Source organism: Epinephelus moara, chromosome 12 (genome assembly GCF_006386435.1).
Source record: "Epinephelus moara isolate mb chromosome 12, YSFRI_EMoa_1.0, whole genome shotgun sequence".
Lineage (NCBI taxonomy): Eukaryota > Metazoa > Chordata > Actinopteri > Perciformes > Serranidae > Epinephelus > Epinephelus moara.
Window position 1 is genome coordinate 24518532 of NC_065517.1, and position 16764 is coordinate 24535295.

Consider the following 16764-nt stretch of genomic DNA (forward strand, 5'->3'; position numbering starts at 1 on the left):
AATATTGACACTTGAGGCACAATTTGGACATGTTCACTGTGGGGTGTACTCAATTATGTTGCCAGCTGTTTAGATGTTGATGGCTGTGTTTTGAGTAATTTTCAGAGGAAGGTAAATCTATACTACTATACAAGCTGTACACTGACTACTTTAAGTTATATCAAAGTGTCATTTCTATAGTGTTGTCCCATGACAAGATATAATGAAATATTTGCAAAAATGGGAGGGGTGTACTCACTTATGTGAGATACTGTTTATCTTTTTCCACTCACCTGGAGTGCTGTTGACCAGTCTAGATTGTTTTGGTGTGAGTTGCAGAGTGTTGAAGATGTCTGCCTGCTCGTGGATATAATGGAACTAGATGGCACTTGACAGCATTTCGCACCGTCACTTGCATGAGCCTCTTGTCCATGAGTAGATGCACACTTCATACTGCATGGTGTTACAGTTGGCGATGTAGTTAGGTTGAAAGAAACTAGTTCCTACATGAAACTGCTCACAACAAGGTCTTTAGATTATCTTGAGTAACCAGGTCATGATTTCTGTAAAGAGACATTGCTGTTGAGTTTTTCAAATGTGTTTTTTTGGCACTTTGAGCACCGCAAGCTGAGTGCCAGCTAGTTTTATTATATTGGAAAGAAGGCAGACATCTCTACGACGGATCTCTTCAACACTCTGCAACTCACACCAAAACAATTTAGACTGGTCAACAGCACCACAGATAGAAGGAAAAATATGTAGTTTTGATGTGGGGTAAGCGGTCCCTTTAAGAATAAATATTCATTCTTTATTAACTTTGCTGATTTCTCTGCTTGCTCTCTGCCCTGACCAACTGTTCCTGCCCGTATCCTCCCTTCCATCTGTTCTTTTTTCTCTCTCGCATGTCCTTGGCTGTCCTGTCCTCTCCTGCCACCTGCTGTCTCTGCCCTCCGGCCTCACTCCAGCTAAGCTAATGAATGGCTATATGGTCCTTACTAATGGCGGCTCCCAGCCTCGCTCCTCACCCAGCCTTTCTTCCCGCACCCTCTCTCGCCCCGCAGGTGACATCATCGTCAACATGGATGCGGAGCCTCCCGTGCGAAAGATGGACACGGTTGTCAAGTTAGACGCTGTAAGCTTTTCTTTGAGTTCATGCACTGTAGAGCATTGCCTTCTAACTTCTATTGTACAATGTGAGTGTTAATGTATGTAAGTAGTAGCACTGCTTTATGTCCAGTCCTTATGACCTGCCTCTGTACATGTGCCGTTCCTACCTGCATCATCCATTGTGTGTATTAACCCTTGTGCTGTTTTATGTAACGCCCCCTGTCATAGACGTCTGACGCTGTTGTAAAAGTTGACATGGTAAGTAATTGTTCCTACAGATATTTGTGCTGAAGTTAACTGTTGCCTTGTTGTGAGTGAAAACTGAGCTGCTGAGCATCACTTTAATTGTCTGAACTGTTTCAACAGACCGAGGAGGAGTGTGACAAAGAGAAAAAGAAGAAGAAGAAGAAAAAGAAGGGAGGAGTAGAAGAAGAGGATGAGACAGATGAGAGAGTGCTGGACTGGTGGTCCAAATATTTTGCTTCAATAGAGACGCTGAAGGAGGTTAGTCTGTTCTATTCACATTGAAACGTTTTTGTTTTTGCTTTCACACTTAAAGTTCTGTTAGGTTGACAGTATTTTCTCGCCTGGTTTTCCAGACTCTCAGAGCCCAGGAGGCAGCTCAGGCAGAGGCAGAGGAAAGAGAGGACCTGGAAATAGCTGCAGAGGCAACAGGTATTCCACCAAAACGGTTGGGCTGCCTGCCAGCGCGCCCGAATGTCTGCTGCTTTGATTTCTTTTAAATGGAAATGTCACCAACATTCGATTTTAAGTTATGATTCTGCAAGTGTAGACATATTCCTGACTGTTTTCACTGTTCTGCCTGAGATGGCAGGGAGTAATTTGTTTTGAGCGATACTTCTGTCAAAGGAATATCATATGCTTGAGTCGGAAATCACTTCCTACTTGTACTGTGCACTGTATTTACTATGCATCATTTTATCTGAATGTGCGAGTGGGGAATTTATGCTCCATATAGTGTCCCTAAAAACTCCAACACTGGAAAAAAGTGGTGACAATGGCCTGTACACTACAGCTGTGTCCTAAATCCATACAGCATATTAATTCTATACAGTATGTACTACATCTTAATAGTCCCCTTATAGGCACATTTAAAAGCACTCAAGGACACCTTAAAAGACATAGTTAAAACAAAAAAAAACAAGCAGCAATGTATCCATAGATCATAAAGTCAAACAATCAGTATTATACAATAAAAGTTAATTAAATGACTAGACAAAAATTGTACTATAAATATGAGGGTGTGTAGTTATGAAGGAGTTCAGACAGGTAGGAAGGGGCTTGATTATGACGAGGAGGAACAGGAGTGATATGATATGTGGAGGGGGTTCTAGTAATGATACGGGCGGCTGAATTCTGGACCAACTTGAGTTTATGAAGACACTTAAGAGGGAGACCAAAGCATTGTTTCCATAGGCCACCATTGTAAGCTATTGACAGGACACCTTGAACTGCAAACATGCTCAATTATGAATCTTTCTATTATGATTTTTAGACCACCACTACACAGAGGCACTACTGCGCATATTCAGTGGGCTGCATACGCTGAAAGTAACACCAGAAGCTAGAAGTTTTTCTGTTGTACACATCAGGCAGGCAACTCTCATTAGACTGAATAGGCACCACTTTGAGGTCGGACATCTAGATATTAAAATACATCCAGGGTTGAGATGTTTCTTCATTTACTTTGTGCATTAACAGCACACTTAAAAATCAACCGTATGTGGTCTGCAAGCTGTCTGCTTTGAGTACACTTTAGTACTGTGTAGTATGGATTTTGGACACTGCATGCTTTCTGTTAACAATCCCACAATGTCATGCGCCCAATTTTATAGAATTTAAAAACTAAAGCTATCAGTGATAACTCAAAATTACAATGATTCACAAATGTCAGAAATCTCAATTTGCTGCTCATTATAAACCAAACTACAGGGTGTTTGTTATGAAAGAGTAAATGAGTGAATGATGGAGGGCTTCCGGACACAGCTTTTGTCAGACGTGACCTCTAGCATAAAGTGCGCAGACACATCGTTATGTGCTTCCTGCTATTTGTCTCTGCTCCCACGGTTCATCCTTCATCAGTGCTTTGAACACGAGTGAACATCATCATATTCATGACCATATCCCACATCAGCATGACGTCCCAGCTCTGCATTACACATGAAAGCTGGCTGATACAGACTCACTGAATTAATCTACCTCTACGCCAACATGCTCACATACATAATGACATAAATTATTTACAATTAGACTGCAATCAATGCAGCATTAAACTTCTCTAAAAGGTGCTAGATGTAGTATAAAAATAATGTTGAACCCGAGCTATTCAGTTGGCGACCCCAGACTGGGTCCGGCCCACGAGGTAGTTTGAACTGGCCCGGATTACTGGTCACTTGTATATGAGTACTCTCATACAGCTCATGCTGCATCCTCCAGTACCATAGGTAGCGGTATGCACTTTTTTAAACTATGGTTGCCATAAGCTATTAAATCAAAAGAAGATGAAGAAGCATTACCTGTTTCAATCACACCGACCACAGAAGAAGTAGCTGAATCACAGGAAGCAGTATCTTCAGGTGGAGTTAAGTTACTATTTTTTAAGACTAATTAATTTAACATTTTGTGATGTTTTTGTTTCTTGGAGTGCCTTTTCTAATGTACACGGACATTTGACTACATTTACAACATGAGTTCAGGGAAACTTATTCCCCTGATAAACACACCTGTCAGCTTTCATGTTGCATGACACATGTACTGTGCAACCTTGCTACCCCTCTTCATGACTCCAACCCTACTTTGTCCACCTCCACTTCCACTCACCCTTCCAATCAGATATCAAACCTGATGACCTTCTTCTAAAAGGCTCCAAGACAAAGGAAAAGAGCAAAGAGAAGAAGGGCTCCAAGGACAAGAAGAAGGGCCAGGCTGCAGACGGCTCTGAGAAACGACCGGTTAAAGCAAAAGTAGACGAGCTGATGGTCAGTACGTCATCCACGCATTCAGACCAGCACACAATAGTACACATCTAGATACAAACGCTTTATGTGTTTGTCATGTTATGCTGTGCAGGTGTACAACAAGGAGCTGGAGAGTGAGTACGGCAACTTTGAAGACTGGCTGCACACTTTCAACTTGTACAGAGGAAAGGCGGGTGATGACGACGAACACGCTCTGGATGATGACAGAATTGTTGGCAGATTCAAGGTGGGAAAACCCTGAGTAAAAACAAGTACTTCCCAGCCAAGCAGCAAAAATTCACCCCCTGTACAGTTGTCTTGAAGGGAGAATTTTGCTTTAGAGATCAAAACCTTATATGTACCAGACTGTAAACATGTTTATTTCTGCTGTAGAGTTGGGCATTTTAACATGGAGGTCTGTGGGGATTTACTCTACTTTGGAGCCAGCCTCAAGTGGCCATTCGATGAACTGCAGTTTGTTTGTTCTTTTGCACTGGCCTCATTTTCAGCCTCTTGATCAGTCCTCATAGACCCCCATGTTAAAAGGCCCAACTCTACAGCAGAAATGTTTACAGCCTGGTAAAAAAAAAGAAACAGTTTGGGTCTTTGTAGTCAATCTTCCTGTTCATGACAACTGTATGTGGAGTGAATTTTTATTTGAGTCACCTGTTTAAATTTTATTACAACTAGAAGTTACCTGTAATTAAGGGCGTGGCTGCTTTGAGTAACAGGCTGTCTGCCGATAGTGTTCTCAAGCTCTCAGTCAGATCCATCCCTCACTCCTCCACAGCTCCATCTCCATCTCCAGCCTCTCATCCAACTACTTCTGGCTCCGAATTCCAAGATGGCGACAGCTAACATGCCAAACTTGAGACTTCAAAATGGGAGTCCACAAACCAATAAGTGACATCATGGTGGCTGCATCCATTATTTTTACATAGTCTATGGTTCCAGCCAACAGTAGCTGAAAGAACATAAGTCATGGAGTAAAATTACACTTACACCTTCATGTCAGAGAAAGCCATGGCAGAAGCATTGTGTTTTCAGGTAGTTTGTCCGTATGTTTGTCTGTCTGTAGACTACATCCCATTCTCATGAACGCAATATCTCAACAACGCCATGAGGGAATTTCATCACATTTGTTGCAAACGCCCGCCTGGAGTAATCAATGATTTCAATAGATTTTGTTACTTGTAGGTCAAAGGTCAAGGTCACTGTGACCTTGTATTTCTCATTCTTGTGAATGCAGTACCTCAAGAACACCATGAGGGAATTTTTTCAAATTTGGCCCAAACATCTACTTGGACTCCAAGAACTGATTAGATCTTGATGGTCATGATCAAGGTCAATGTGACCTTGCATTTATTTCATTCTCGTGAACACGGTATCTCAGGAAAACCTTTTCACAGGCATGGATGTGAACTGTAAGAGAAACTTGACTGGTGCGCAGAGGCATATGACTGCGGGGCAATAATTCTAGTTTTTAACCTTTTTCTTTTCTTTTTTTTCCTGTGACCCAGGGATCCTTATGTATGTACAAGCTACCTCTGTCTGAGGAGATCACAAGAGAGGCAGGATTCGATCCCAACATGGGCATGTTCCAGAGCATTCCACATAACGATCCAATCAACGTCCTCGTCCGTGTCTTTGTGGTCAGGGTGAGTGACCTCGTTATCATTTCACTCTATACTCAGTTGAAAAAAACTCACTCAGCATAATGAACATATAGAGATAAATATTCTGTCTGATTGTTGTAGTTTATTCTGCTTTTCTCTTTCTTAGGCTACAGATCTTCATCCAGCTGATATTAATGGGAAGGCTGATCCATACGTTGTCATCAAGCTGGGCAAGTCAGAGGTCAAGGACAAAGAGAACTACATTTCCAAACAGCTCAATCCTGTATTTGGCAAGTAAGTTGAGAGAAAGCTACTCTTCTGTTAGTTCCAGTTTCATGTCACATGTTTGTAGAGCAGCAAAAAAGTCTAGCTGCCAAAAAAATGTTTTGTGCAGCAATATTCTGAACGAGCCTGAATCTGTTACCCTCCTCACACTAGCTTTTATCTCTTCATTTTTCCTCTTGACTTAATTTGTTTATCCTACATCTGTGCTCAGATCATTTGACATCGAAGCCACATTCCCCATGGAGTCCATGTTAACGGTGTCTGTGTACGACTGGGACCTGGTCGGCACTGACGACCTGATCGGAGAGACAAAGATTGACTTGGAGAATCGTTTCTACAGCAAATACAGAGCAACCTGTGGCATCTCATCCAACTATTCTGTGTGAGTATCCATGTGTTTTATCCTTTACGCGTTTTGGTTATTTGTTTAGTTACAGTGTCACCATATGAAACCCAACACCTGTCTTAATTTAGTTTACTTTGTTATTTGACAAGGATAAGAGGTTTATTAATTGTGGTAATAAAAAATGCTATCATTACTCTTAGGCTATATTGTGTAAGCATCTCAAAAGCCCCAACTGGATCCTATGTTCTACTGTATAGATTATAACTTCCTGAATAGCTCACATACCTAATGACTTCAGATGTTCAACTGCTGTTTGTCATCTATTGATGTTAGCCATGGATACAATGTTTGGCGGGACCCTATGAAGCCCAGTCAGATTCTGGCGAAGCTCTGTAAGGACGGCAAGATTGATGGACCTCATTATGGGCCAGGGGGCAAAGTCAAGGTGGCCAATCGAATCTTCCTGGGACCTACAGAGATCGAGGATGAAAATGGTATGGCTGCATTTCTCTCCTTAAACTGAGATTCTGTAAAAGTTAACATGGAATTAAACATCTTTTCTGGCCATCACTCAGTGTCAGATTTTAGGAGCAGAAGGGGAAACATTTGGTTATGTACTGAACTGGTGACACTAATCTTGGGTGTCCACCTTGACACTTTGCTAATTGTGTAGATCTTCTGTGCTGCTGGGGGAAGATGTTTGTGAAGCATCCATGTTTTTAAAGACATGGATGGACTGCACAATCTGACTGGTGCCCAGAGGCATACAACTACAAGGCAGTAATTCTAGTTTTCAGTGGGGTTCACTAAGATACCAATCTATAGTCAGTGCATTACCAACAGTAAATGGCAATAGGCATGCTCCTAGTTTGGAGAAGCAGAAGGGAGGACTGACATGGAAGCCAAGTGATGTACTGCTGTGGATGGGGGTTAGCAGCAAAACATATTTCAGCCATCTAAAAAAAACATCAATATCAGCCTATGTGGACACTATACTGAGAATATTTTCACCTCTTTACCTGGCTGTCACAGCCCTTTCTTTTGGCATTACTTTTTCACATCTGTAGAACTTCAGTATTCCTACTTATCAGTGCAGCTGTGCGCCTCAAGGCAGCTGTTTGAGTCAGACTGTCAGGGCTTTATGGAAAAGACAACAAATACAAGGAAATGAAAAACTGAATGATTATGACAGTGACGACGAAAAGCTGTTCATGTGGAGACAAAAGGATACCTTAATGAACCAGAGTATAGAGAAGAAGAACTGACCTGTAACATAACACAGAATGCAGCACAGTTGCACTTATGCGTAGGTTTGGTTTGGTCCGATTTCGGTGTTTCTCTTTACACCTTTATCTTCTTTGGTTTGTGTCGATATCTCAGGTCTGAAGAAACAGACAGAGGAGCATTTGGCTCTGACGGTGCTGAACCACTGGGAGGAGATCCCGAGGGTGGGCTGTAAGCTCGTCCCAGAACACGTGGAGACCAGACCCCTGCTGAACCCCGACAAACCCGGCATCGAACAGGTAGGAGAGAGCCACGCTTGTTTGGAGTCATAAAACAGATTGAATGTACAGTTCAGCTGTATATATTCCTCTGTACGTTCAAAGGGCCGTATTGAGATGTGGGTGGATATGTTTCCTATGGACATGCCTGCTCCTGGACCTGCGATTGACATATCACCAAGGAAACCAAAGAGGTAGGCTCAGGCTGGAGCAAACAAGACAAACATCACTATGAATATGATGCTTTCTGATTTTGAATAACTGTAAATCCATTGCAGATTTTATTGGAAAGATGTTTGTTAATTGTAAAATTCTTGAGTTTTTCCGACAGAGTACATAGTTTTATCCCCTGGTTAAATTATGGTGAGTCTGATTGACTAGTTAGCTCTCCGCTTACTGTCAAATATTAGTCCAACCATGTGTTCCTTCCTCCCCCCCTTACCAGATATGAGCTCAGGGTGATTATTTGGAATACAGACGAAGTAATACTGGAGGACGATGATTACTTCACTGGGGAAAAGTCCAGTGACATATTTGTCAGGGGGTAGGTACAGCGGGACGCGGCGACCAAGCCTCGTCCCGTGGATGTGAGCTGTGTGTGGATTTTTTTTTTTTTTGCAGTTAACCATTATTTTTTTTGTTTTGTTTCCATTTTTATCTGTGTGCGTTTTTGTGTTGTTTGTCTTTGTGTTTGTGGTGTGTCTCCCTGTCTGTCGTCCTCTCTCTCTCCTCCGGTCAATGCTCTGCTGCTGTCTAGCTTTGAGCTTCGTGTTGTTATTTGGAACACTGATGACGTAATTCTAGAGGACGATGCTTTCATGACAGGAGAGAAGATGTCTGACATCTATGTCAGGGGGTAAACACACGATTCCATCGCATGGCTCGTTAAACTACCTCCCCTCCTTCCTCCTGAAGCCCCGGAGTCATTTTTTTCTCCCCTTTCCAACTCTCCATCCAGCACGTAACCTCGCTTGTATTAAATTCTCAAATGGCACGCTGAACACCAATGCCAAATGAAAAGTGAAATCAGTCAGGATCAAACCACATAAACAACCTGTTGAGTACAATCATAATCATACTTAGTCGATATACACCAAAACAGCCCACAGGTATGCTGAGAATTAAAGTTCATTTATGACCTTGGAAACTGCAGAAGCCAATAATCTAACATGGACATAAAGCCCTTCAGGTGCTCAGAGAAATATTTTTAAACATCTACATTGTCATGACTAACTGCTGTCTTCTTTTGTTTTTTTTGTCAAAGTTTTTTTTACTTTGTTGAACTACAATTTTTTTTGTCAAACTACTATTTTATTTTGCTCAACTACCATTTTCTTGTCTTTTTGTAAAGCTATTTCTTGTGTTTCTTGTATTGTATTTTTATTTTTTGTGAAACTACTATTTATTTTATTTAATGAAACCACAGTTTGTTTGTTTGTTTGTTTGTTTGTTTTGTCAAACTATTTTTAATTTTCTTTTTTTGTCACTACTATTTTCATTTATTTTGTCAAACTACCAATTTGGTCTTTTTTTTTTACCAGACTACTAGTTTTTTTTTATTTTGTGAAACCACCATTTCTTTGGTCAAACTATTTCAATTTTGGTAAACTAAATTTTTTTCTTGTCTACGTTGTATTTTTTTTTTTTTTTACTACTTTTTTTTTTTTTAAGTATTTTTCTTTTTTGTTAAATTACACATTTTCATCAAAATACGATTTCCAAGTCGAGAGCAAACTTGTATCCTCATCTGTGATTATGGTGATTATGATGAGGATGATGACAATGGTACGATGTATTACGTTTTGTGGTTTGGTCCTGTTTTGTAGATTTTACTCAAAATTTTTCAAGACTTTCAAGATATTTGTAATTTAAATTTTAAGGTATTTGGAGCCTCTTGCATGTATCTGAGTAAAGAATATGCATGTCGGTACGACAGAGCTCCAATGTTCTTGATAACATTGTTGTGTTGCAGACTAGTGACAATAATGGGCCTTTTTCATGGCAGGCATTTTGACTTGTCGTCAGGTGCCGTTACATTAGCCTTCCGTCCAGTGAGACTGCCTCACATTGACCCCCAAAAAATAACTGGGAATGCATGCCTGAATTAATTTAGTGTATGAACTCAGCAGATACTCACAGGATGGACGTGTAATGTAACGATACACCTGTGATAGAAACAGCACTGATGTATCTAATAACATTAATAATGTCTCATTCCATTAAGTGTCCCAGTCAGCCATTGCAGTACAGCATGCGCAATAACACCTACATGCAATGCAGCCATTATTAATGATTTTAATTGTGCTTTTCTTGCTGCTACATGTAAAATGTCCACAATGAAAAAGGTCTTTTGACATTTAACTCCTGTTTAAAGTTATTAATGTCAGCGTCATGCGGAGCCTCCTCACTCCTGCATCTCTTAACCAAACTCACTTTTCCCTCAGCTGACCTGGTGTCACTGGCGGATGTGTCACCTAAGGACTGCACTGTAACAAACAGGGTGCCATCCTCAAACAACCCTAAATACCTGGAGGATGATTTAAGTATTTTAGAAGTTGTTCAGTGCTGTGGAGTTCAGTGGCTGACCCAGCTGTCCTTATTGACAGTAGTGAAAGGAGGATGGGTTGTTTCAGATGGATCCAGTGTTGTGATACAGTGGTTATGATTCAGTTGTTGGGTCACATGAGATCAGGCATGTTTTAGTGGCATCATGTCCTCTGTAGCCAACAAACCCCAATGCCTTTCCATCTTAACCCCAGCCTTATTTATGCCAGAGCATCTCAGTAGTTTAATCATAGCACATTCCCTCACATTTTAGGCCGACAACCCTTTGTCAGCTTACTTTTTTATGTTTTCAGTGTTGCGTTTTGAGAACTGAGATGGCAGCTTCCCTCCTGCTCCTCTTCCTCACTAATAAAGCCAGTCTCACTCTACTGTTAATGAAAGAGCTCCAGTCGGCACAGACTGTCCTCATAGCCTTTGATCCTCAGCTCTCTGCGTCCAGACACTACAGATGAAAGGGTTTTTGGTTTTTTGTTTGTTTGGGTTTTTTTAAAGGAAAATTTCAGATAAATTTCACTGATGGCATTTTTGCAAGCTTTGTGTATGCATGGCTTTGAAAATAGTGTGAAGCTCCAACATCAAATCAGATTTTTATGAATCATTCAGCAACGTTTTTGACATTATCTCACACAGATTTATTAATCTGATTTGCTTTTGGGGAGCCACATTATGTGTTTTGAATTTTGACCTATTAGCATCATCTCTCTTGTTGGCAGACTGCTACATTTGACATGTCCTGTGCTCCTGTTCAAGTCAACCAAATTAATATTCAGTAACTAACACACTATTGTAGTTTCCTACTTGATCGACCTTAGAAGTGCATGACTGACAAAATCAAACAAAAACTACCCGCTCACCCAGACCACGGTCCTGAAGGTGAACCTAACTCTGGTCTCTGTGGTTCTTCTCTGCCCACAGATGGCTCAAAGGGCAGCAGGAGGACAAGCAGGACACAGATGTGCACTATCACTCCCTGACCGGTGAGGGAAACTTTAACTGGCGCTTCGTCTTCCCCTTCGATTACCTCATGGCTGAGGAGAAGATCGTCATTTCTAAGAAAGAGTCCATGTTCTCCTGGGATGAGACTGAATATAAGATCCCTCCTCGCCTCACAATGCAGGTCTGGGATGCCGACCACTTCTCTGCTGATGACTTCCTGGGTGAGGAAACACTACAGAATTTACCATCTGATTAAACCATAAAAACAGCCAAAGCATCACCATCCTTACTGTCTTTAACAATCGCCACTCCCAGGTGCAATCGAGTTGGACCTAAACCGGTTCCCTCGTGGCGCCAAGACGGCCAAGCAGTGTTCCCTTGACATGATCCGAAATGAGCAGGAGCTGCCCACGATTTCCATCTTCAAACAGAAGAGGGTCAAGGGCTGGTGGCCGTTTGTAGCCCGCGATGAGAACGATGAGATGGAGCTAACTGTGAGTCAGTCATGAAATACATAACAGCACGAGCAAAGTCACAACGGCAGGGTGGCACCACATCTCAACAGTCTTTTCAAAACTGCACTTAGAGAGCCACATTCAACTGAGTAAAAGATTAAATAAACTCAACTGTAAAATGTCATAGCCAGACTCTTAAGTCATGATAAATACTGGAAGGGACACAGTGGATGATGTTAAAGTAAAGGTTATTTATTGCAACAAAGTGAACAACAGAAAAATAAACTCCATGTGGAGTGTGGCCAGTCAGTAAGTCAGTGATGTAGATGTGAGTGAAGTGTAAGGTGTTGTGAAGCAAAAGCAAAAGAAATACCACAATTCTCAATACCCAATTCAAAACCATGGTTAAAAAACAAAAACTACCATCTAATTAAACATACATTCCTTTATTATACATTTAAAAAAGTGACTGTGACAAGAGCAGCGTTTTACCCAAAGTTGAGGATTTTTCAACTTTTGGCGACCACCCCCTCTGGGCCTGAAGAATTGCAGAGAAATGAGTAACGTCACATATTCAGAATTTTGGCATCAACTTGGTACCACAGTGTCAGTTCTCGTGACAACCCTTGTACCCAACCTGGGTGTCAGGAACCCCTGGGGTCCCAAGATAAATCTAAAGAATTGAAACCACTGCACTGATCTACACAGAACAGAGAACAAAGATCAGGTATCTGTATACTCAAGGCATCTAGCTGATTGATTTAACTTTTCACATGCATCATATGTTGTCTTTGCAGGGTAAGGTAGAAGCTGAGCTTCATCTTGTGACAGCGGAGGAGGCGGAGAAAAGTCCTGTAGGACTGGGACGAAATGAGCCTGATCCACTGGAGAAACCAAAGTAAGATGTTAACGTTTATTCAGAGTATATGTAGAGTCTGATGCTCACAAACACACACACACTTATTTCACTAATCAAATGTGAGGATGTTGTGATAAAAGGCGCAGACATGTCCCTTAAATCACCTCGTCAGTAAAATCATTCTCACAGTGCAAAATGCAGTGAATCAGATGTTACAGATCACCATCAGTCAGGACCTCATATTTAACAAAGGTGTGATTTGGTCTTGTTTGACCCTTGCGCTGCTTTTTGCACTGTCAAAAGGCCTCTGTTACACTTTCGCACTCGTTTCTCCTCCTACCATCTCTTCAACTGTCTCCCTCTGTCTCCCCCCTCCCCTCCTATCTGTGTGTGTGACTCCCCCTTTCTCCTTACCCTTTCTCCCTGTTTTTGCCTCCATCTGCATTCCTTCCTTTCTTCCTTCCCTCCCTCTCTCTACCTCCTTCCGCGAAGTCGCCCGGACACCAGTCTAATGTGGTTTCTGAGCCCCCTGAAGTCCATTCGTTACTTCATCTGGCACAACTACCGCTGGCTGATCCTCAAGGTCCTGGGGCTGATACTGCTGCTGCTCATGCTGGGCCTCTTCCTCTACTCTATCCCTGGCTACCTGGTCAAGAAGATGCTGGGGGCCTGACTCGCTGGTAGCCTCCGCCCCCTCCTCGCTGTCTCTGCTTCTCTATTTAACCCCCTTGCTTCCTGGATTCTGCTGTCCTACCTGTAGCTGCTCCTCTCCTGTCCCGCCAAAACTCAGTTTCTTTGTTTCTCCTCTGTCTCTCCTCTGTCGTCTCAGCTGTAGAATAGTCTCTTTCTTCTGCTGTATTTTGTATCAGATCTCTGTGCCAACCAGTGTCCTTTGTCACCAAGTGCCATTACACATCTTAAATGTGACCAACTGTTTTGTGTGGCAGTATGTGGGTGGGGCCGTTTGTAGGTATGGTTCACATCATACGTAGAGGTGGGAAAGATTCACATGTAAACAACTTACTGTACAAGCTTTAACGTCTAAACGTCTAAATCCTTTTCAGACAACACCACAACAGATCCTCACTGGCATCGATGTGAGGCACCTCAGTGAAAAGTAATTAACGTAATAATCAAACTGGAATATGTGAATTCAGGTTTCTTATGTTCCATATTATGACCTTTATATAAAATCCTCAAAAAATAAATAAAACCACTAATGTGGATACTGTGTGTTGATGTTATTACACACAATCCAGACTTATAGTCAAACTAAAATACAAGCCCAGTAAACCATGGGTACTTTACATTTGCATGTTTCATATGCATCAAATTAATGTTCCTGAAGTGACGTAGAATATGAGCTGACTTTGTCACCAAGAGGTGCACAGGGTGGTGGATGGCGTGCAACCCACAGACCACTGTTTGAAAACAACAAACAACTAAAATGGTTGTTTAGCAACTCGTAGCTGTTTTTCCACCGAGGATGGTGCCATGAGAAGCAGTTTTATTTCACAGAGATCGCTGCATTTATTACAGATTCTGCCACTGGGTTTTTTTGTTTGTTTTTTTACCTAGAAATTGCTGCACTTCCTGTCAGGATAGTGCCACAAAAAACAGGGTTGTTTTTTTTCTAAGACATAGCTGCATTTCCAATGTGCCCCCAAAACACGGCATTTTAAGCCAAACACTAGGCTCATTCGAGGAGGCGGTGACAAAGAGCCACAGTTAAGTTTCCAGCAGCATTTAGTCTGTACAGGAAGTCACAGAAACACATCCTGTTAGATCTGGTGCCGATTTACTAATATGTTACTGCAACTGCAGCACCTGGCTCTGAAAACTGCGGCCATCTTGACCTAGTAAGAACATCGTTGGCCGCTTTAACATGAGCATGCACTGTGTGACGGTGATCGAATCTGTGCAGGCCTGACTCATCTCAAACAGACAAATAAACAAATAACAGTGTTGTTCGAATGAAAGTTTTAATGTATCCGCTACATAATAACGTACAAATGTAAGGTATTTGTGGTTTGAAGAAAGATGCCAGTGAACGTCTGGTTAAAGAACAAACGGCCCTGGACAAACATGAGTGTTTGGAGCTGTTGGTCAGTCATCCATCCATTTTTATCATCACATTCATTGTGTATGTTTTTAACTGTTCAGCTTTTACTCTGTGATGTGATCTTTTGGTCCTCTGACACATTGTATTGATAAACATGTGAGCATGCTGTAGTATAAAAATAACTAAATGCAACATGGCTGACTAACCACTAACGCCAGCTTTCTCTTTCTTTTACTCCTCCCATGTTTCATCCCATTTCTCTCTTCCCTTTCTCACCCTTCATTTACTCGCTCTTCCTTCGCCAAATTACCTTCACCTTCCTCTTCCTAAAACCTCCATCCCTCCCTGTAGTCGCCCAGACACCACCTTCCTGTGGTTCCTGAGCCCGCTGAAAGCCATCCGCTACCTGGTGTGCAACCGCTACAAGTGGCTGATCATCAAGATCGTGCTGGCCCTGCTGCTGCTCATCATGCTGGGCCTCTTCCTCTACAGCATGCCGGGCTACCTGGTCAAGAAGCTGCTGGGGGCCTGAGAGGCTGCTGGGAGGACAGGACAGGGTGGGGCGGGGGGTGGCCAGCCGAATAGATGGATGAAGAGAGGTTGGGGGAGACACAGAGAGTAGATGTTGGTTTGTGGGCGCAGACAGAAGGAGAGTGCGTGGAGTCTCACAAGGGGAAAGATATCAGATTGCATTATTTCCTCCTCTCTAATCCATTCTGATGGTCACAAACAGCTCGCCACCTTCCTCCTTCGCTCTGCAGAGAGAGGCAGAAACCACCTAAATGACTTTTTATCCCCCCGAGTCATGAGAAACACTAACTGTCTAATCTTCCATCCAATCTGCAGCAAGCCTAACAAACCTAACGCTCAGTATCTGGACTCCATCCTTGAACTGACTCTAAAGCAATCCTTTGCCAGAAAGTTTAATCCCTGATGTTCTTCTTCTTTTCCAGCAATGTTACATGACAATGAATGTTTCTTTATCTGTTTATACAGCCTCTCGTTTATTTATTGATTAAGTTTATTCAGCGTGTCGGGTTAGTGGTCAGACGATTGCATGGACATTCATTTCAAGTGATGCTCTAAGATCTCCCATTACTGTTCTAATGTCTGCTGTTGATTTAAGTTCTTAGTGAACAAATGAACAATGTGTTTAATAACACTTTACTCTGATCCCCCTTTCAGCATTTATAAGCACTATATGAATATTTAATAAAAGGGTTTACTGTATAATACACTATGATGTAGTTGTAAGCAAAAATACGGACATTTTTAAGTGTTTATTAATGTACAATAATTGTCAACGATTATTCTTTCTCCCGTGAACAAATTTTATATGATTACCCTTGTGTTTAACTATGTTATTTATTATCTGTTTATACACCAGCCTCCAGTTATGAGTGCCCGCAGGACGAGTTACAGTTGTTGACAGATACATTAATAAACACTTGTTTTTATATGTTGCTTATAAATGGTAAACATGGGGGATTAAAGCTAAGTGTTACCCTTTTTTTATTAAATTATATAGCTCTTGCAGTCTTTGCACACTTCAAGAATAATAACGAAGAAACAAAAATAAAGATGTCTATTTTCCTAATGAAATCCGATGAGACATTGAACAAGATGACTTCAAAATTAAATGAATTATCAATAAGCGTTCGACAGGGTTTAATTCAACTGAAATGTATCAAAGCAACAAAACCAGACTTGAGTCAAAAAGTATTTGTAGGTAATTACCGAAAAAAGATAACAGGAGAATAAGGCATATTATCTGCAGATAGTGTTTGACAAATTCTGGTTGAAACATCTTCAAAAGCAACAAACACTACAAGGTCATTACTGTTTTCTACCAAAATGTAGACTTATATGTCAATATGCATGCATCATTGTGATAACTGACCACAGAGGTAATGTGTGTTGGCATGACCGTCTCTCCAAATCACCGACCCTGCTCTCTTTAACATTACAGATGATGTAAAGGTGATTTCATGGGAATACGATTGAAGTGCACTTGAGGGGAGTGTTGAAAGGGGGTTGATTATTTAAATCCTGGCTCCATCTTCATTTCAGATGG

General features: G+C 41.5%; 1 protein-coding gene across 2 annotated transcripts in view; it reads left to right on the plus strand.

The window, feature by feature from the left end:
- Window positions 1-16758, plus strand: part of otofa (otoferlin a) — a 129902-nt gene extending 113144 nt beyond the window's left edge. The window contains exons 31-48 of one of the 2 annotated variants that reach the window (XM_050058906.1): window positions 945-1111; window positions 1315-1344; window positions 1453-1590; window positions 1686-1761; window positions 3940-4085; window positions 4177-4311; window positions 5585-5722; window positions 5847-5974; window positions 6177-6347; window positions 6645-6805; window positions 7692-7834; window positions 7919-8007; window positions 8259-8357; window positions 8571-8669; window positions 11294-11535; window positions 11630-11808; window positions 12567-12667; window positions 15042-16758. In XM_050058906.1, the coding sequence (XP_049914863.1) occupies window positions 945-1111; window positions 1315-1344; window positions 1453-1590; window positions 1686-1761; window positions 3940-4085; window positions 4177-4311; window positions 5585-5722; window positions 5847-5974; window positions 6177-6347; window positions 6645-6805; window positions 7692-7834; window positions 7919-8007; window positions 8259-8357; window positions 8571-8669; window positions 11294-11535; window positions 11630-11808; window positions 12567-12667; window positions 15042-15222 (2423 nt within the window). In that variant the 3' untranslated portion in view covers window positions 15223-16758. The remainder of the gene's footprint in view (window positions 1-944; window positions 1112-1314; window positions 1345-1452; window positions 1591-1685; window positions 1762-3939; window positions 4086-4176; window positions 4312-5584; window positions 5723-5846; window positions 5975-6176; window positions 6348-6644; window positions 6806-7691; window positions 7835-7918; window positions 8008-8258; window positions 8358-8570; window positions 8670-11293; window positions 11536-11629; window positions 11809-12566; window positions 12668-15041) is intronic. The other variant, XM_050058907.1, reaches the window with a different exon arrangement.
- Window positions 16759-16764: the final 6 nt, after the last annotated feature.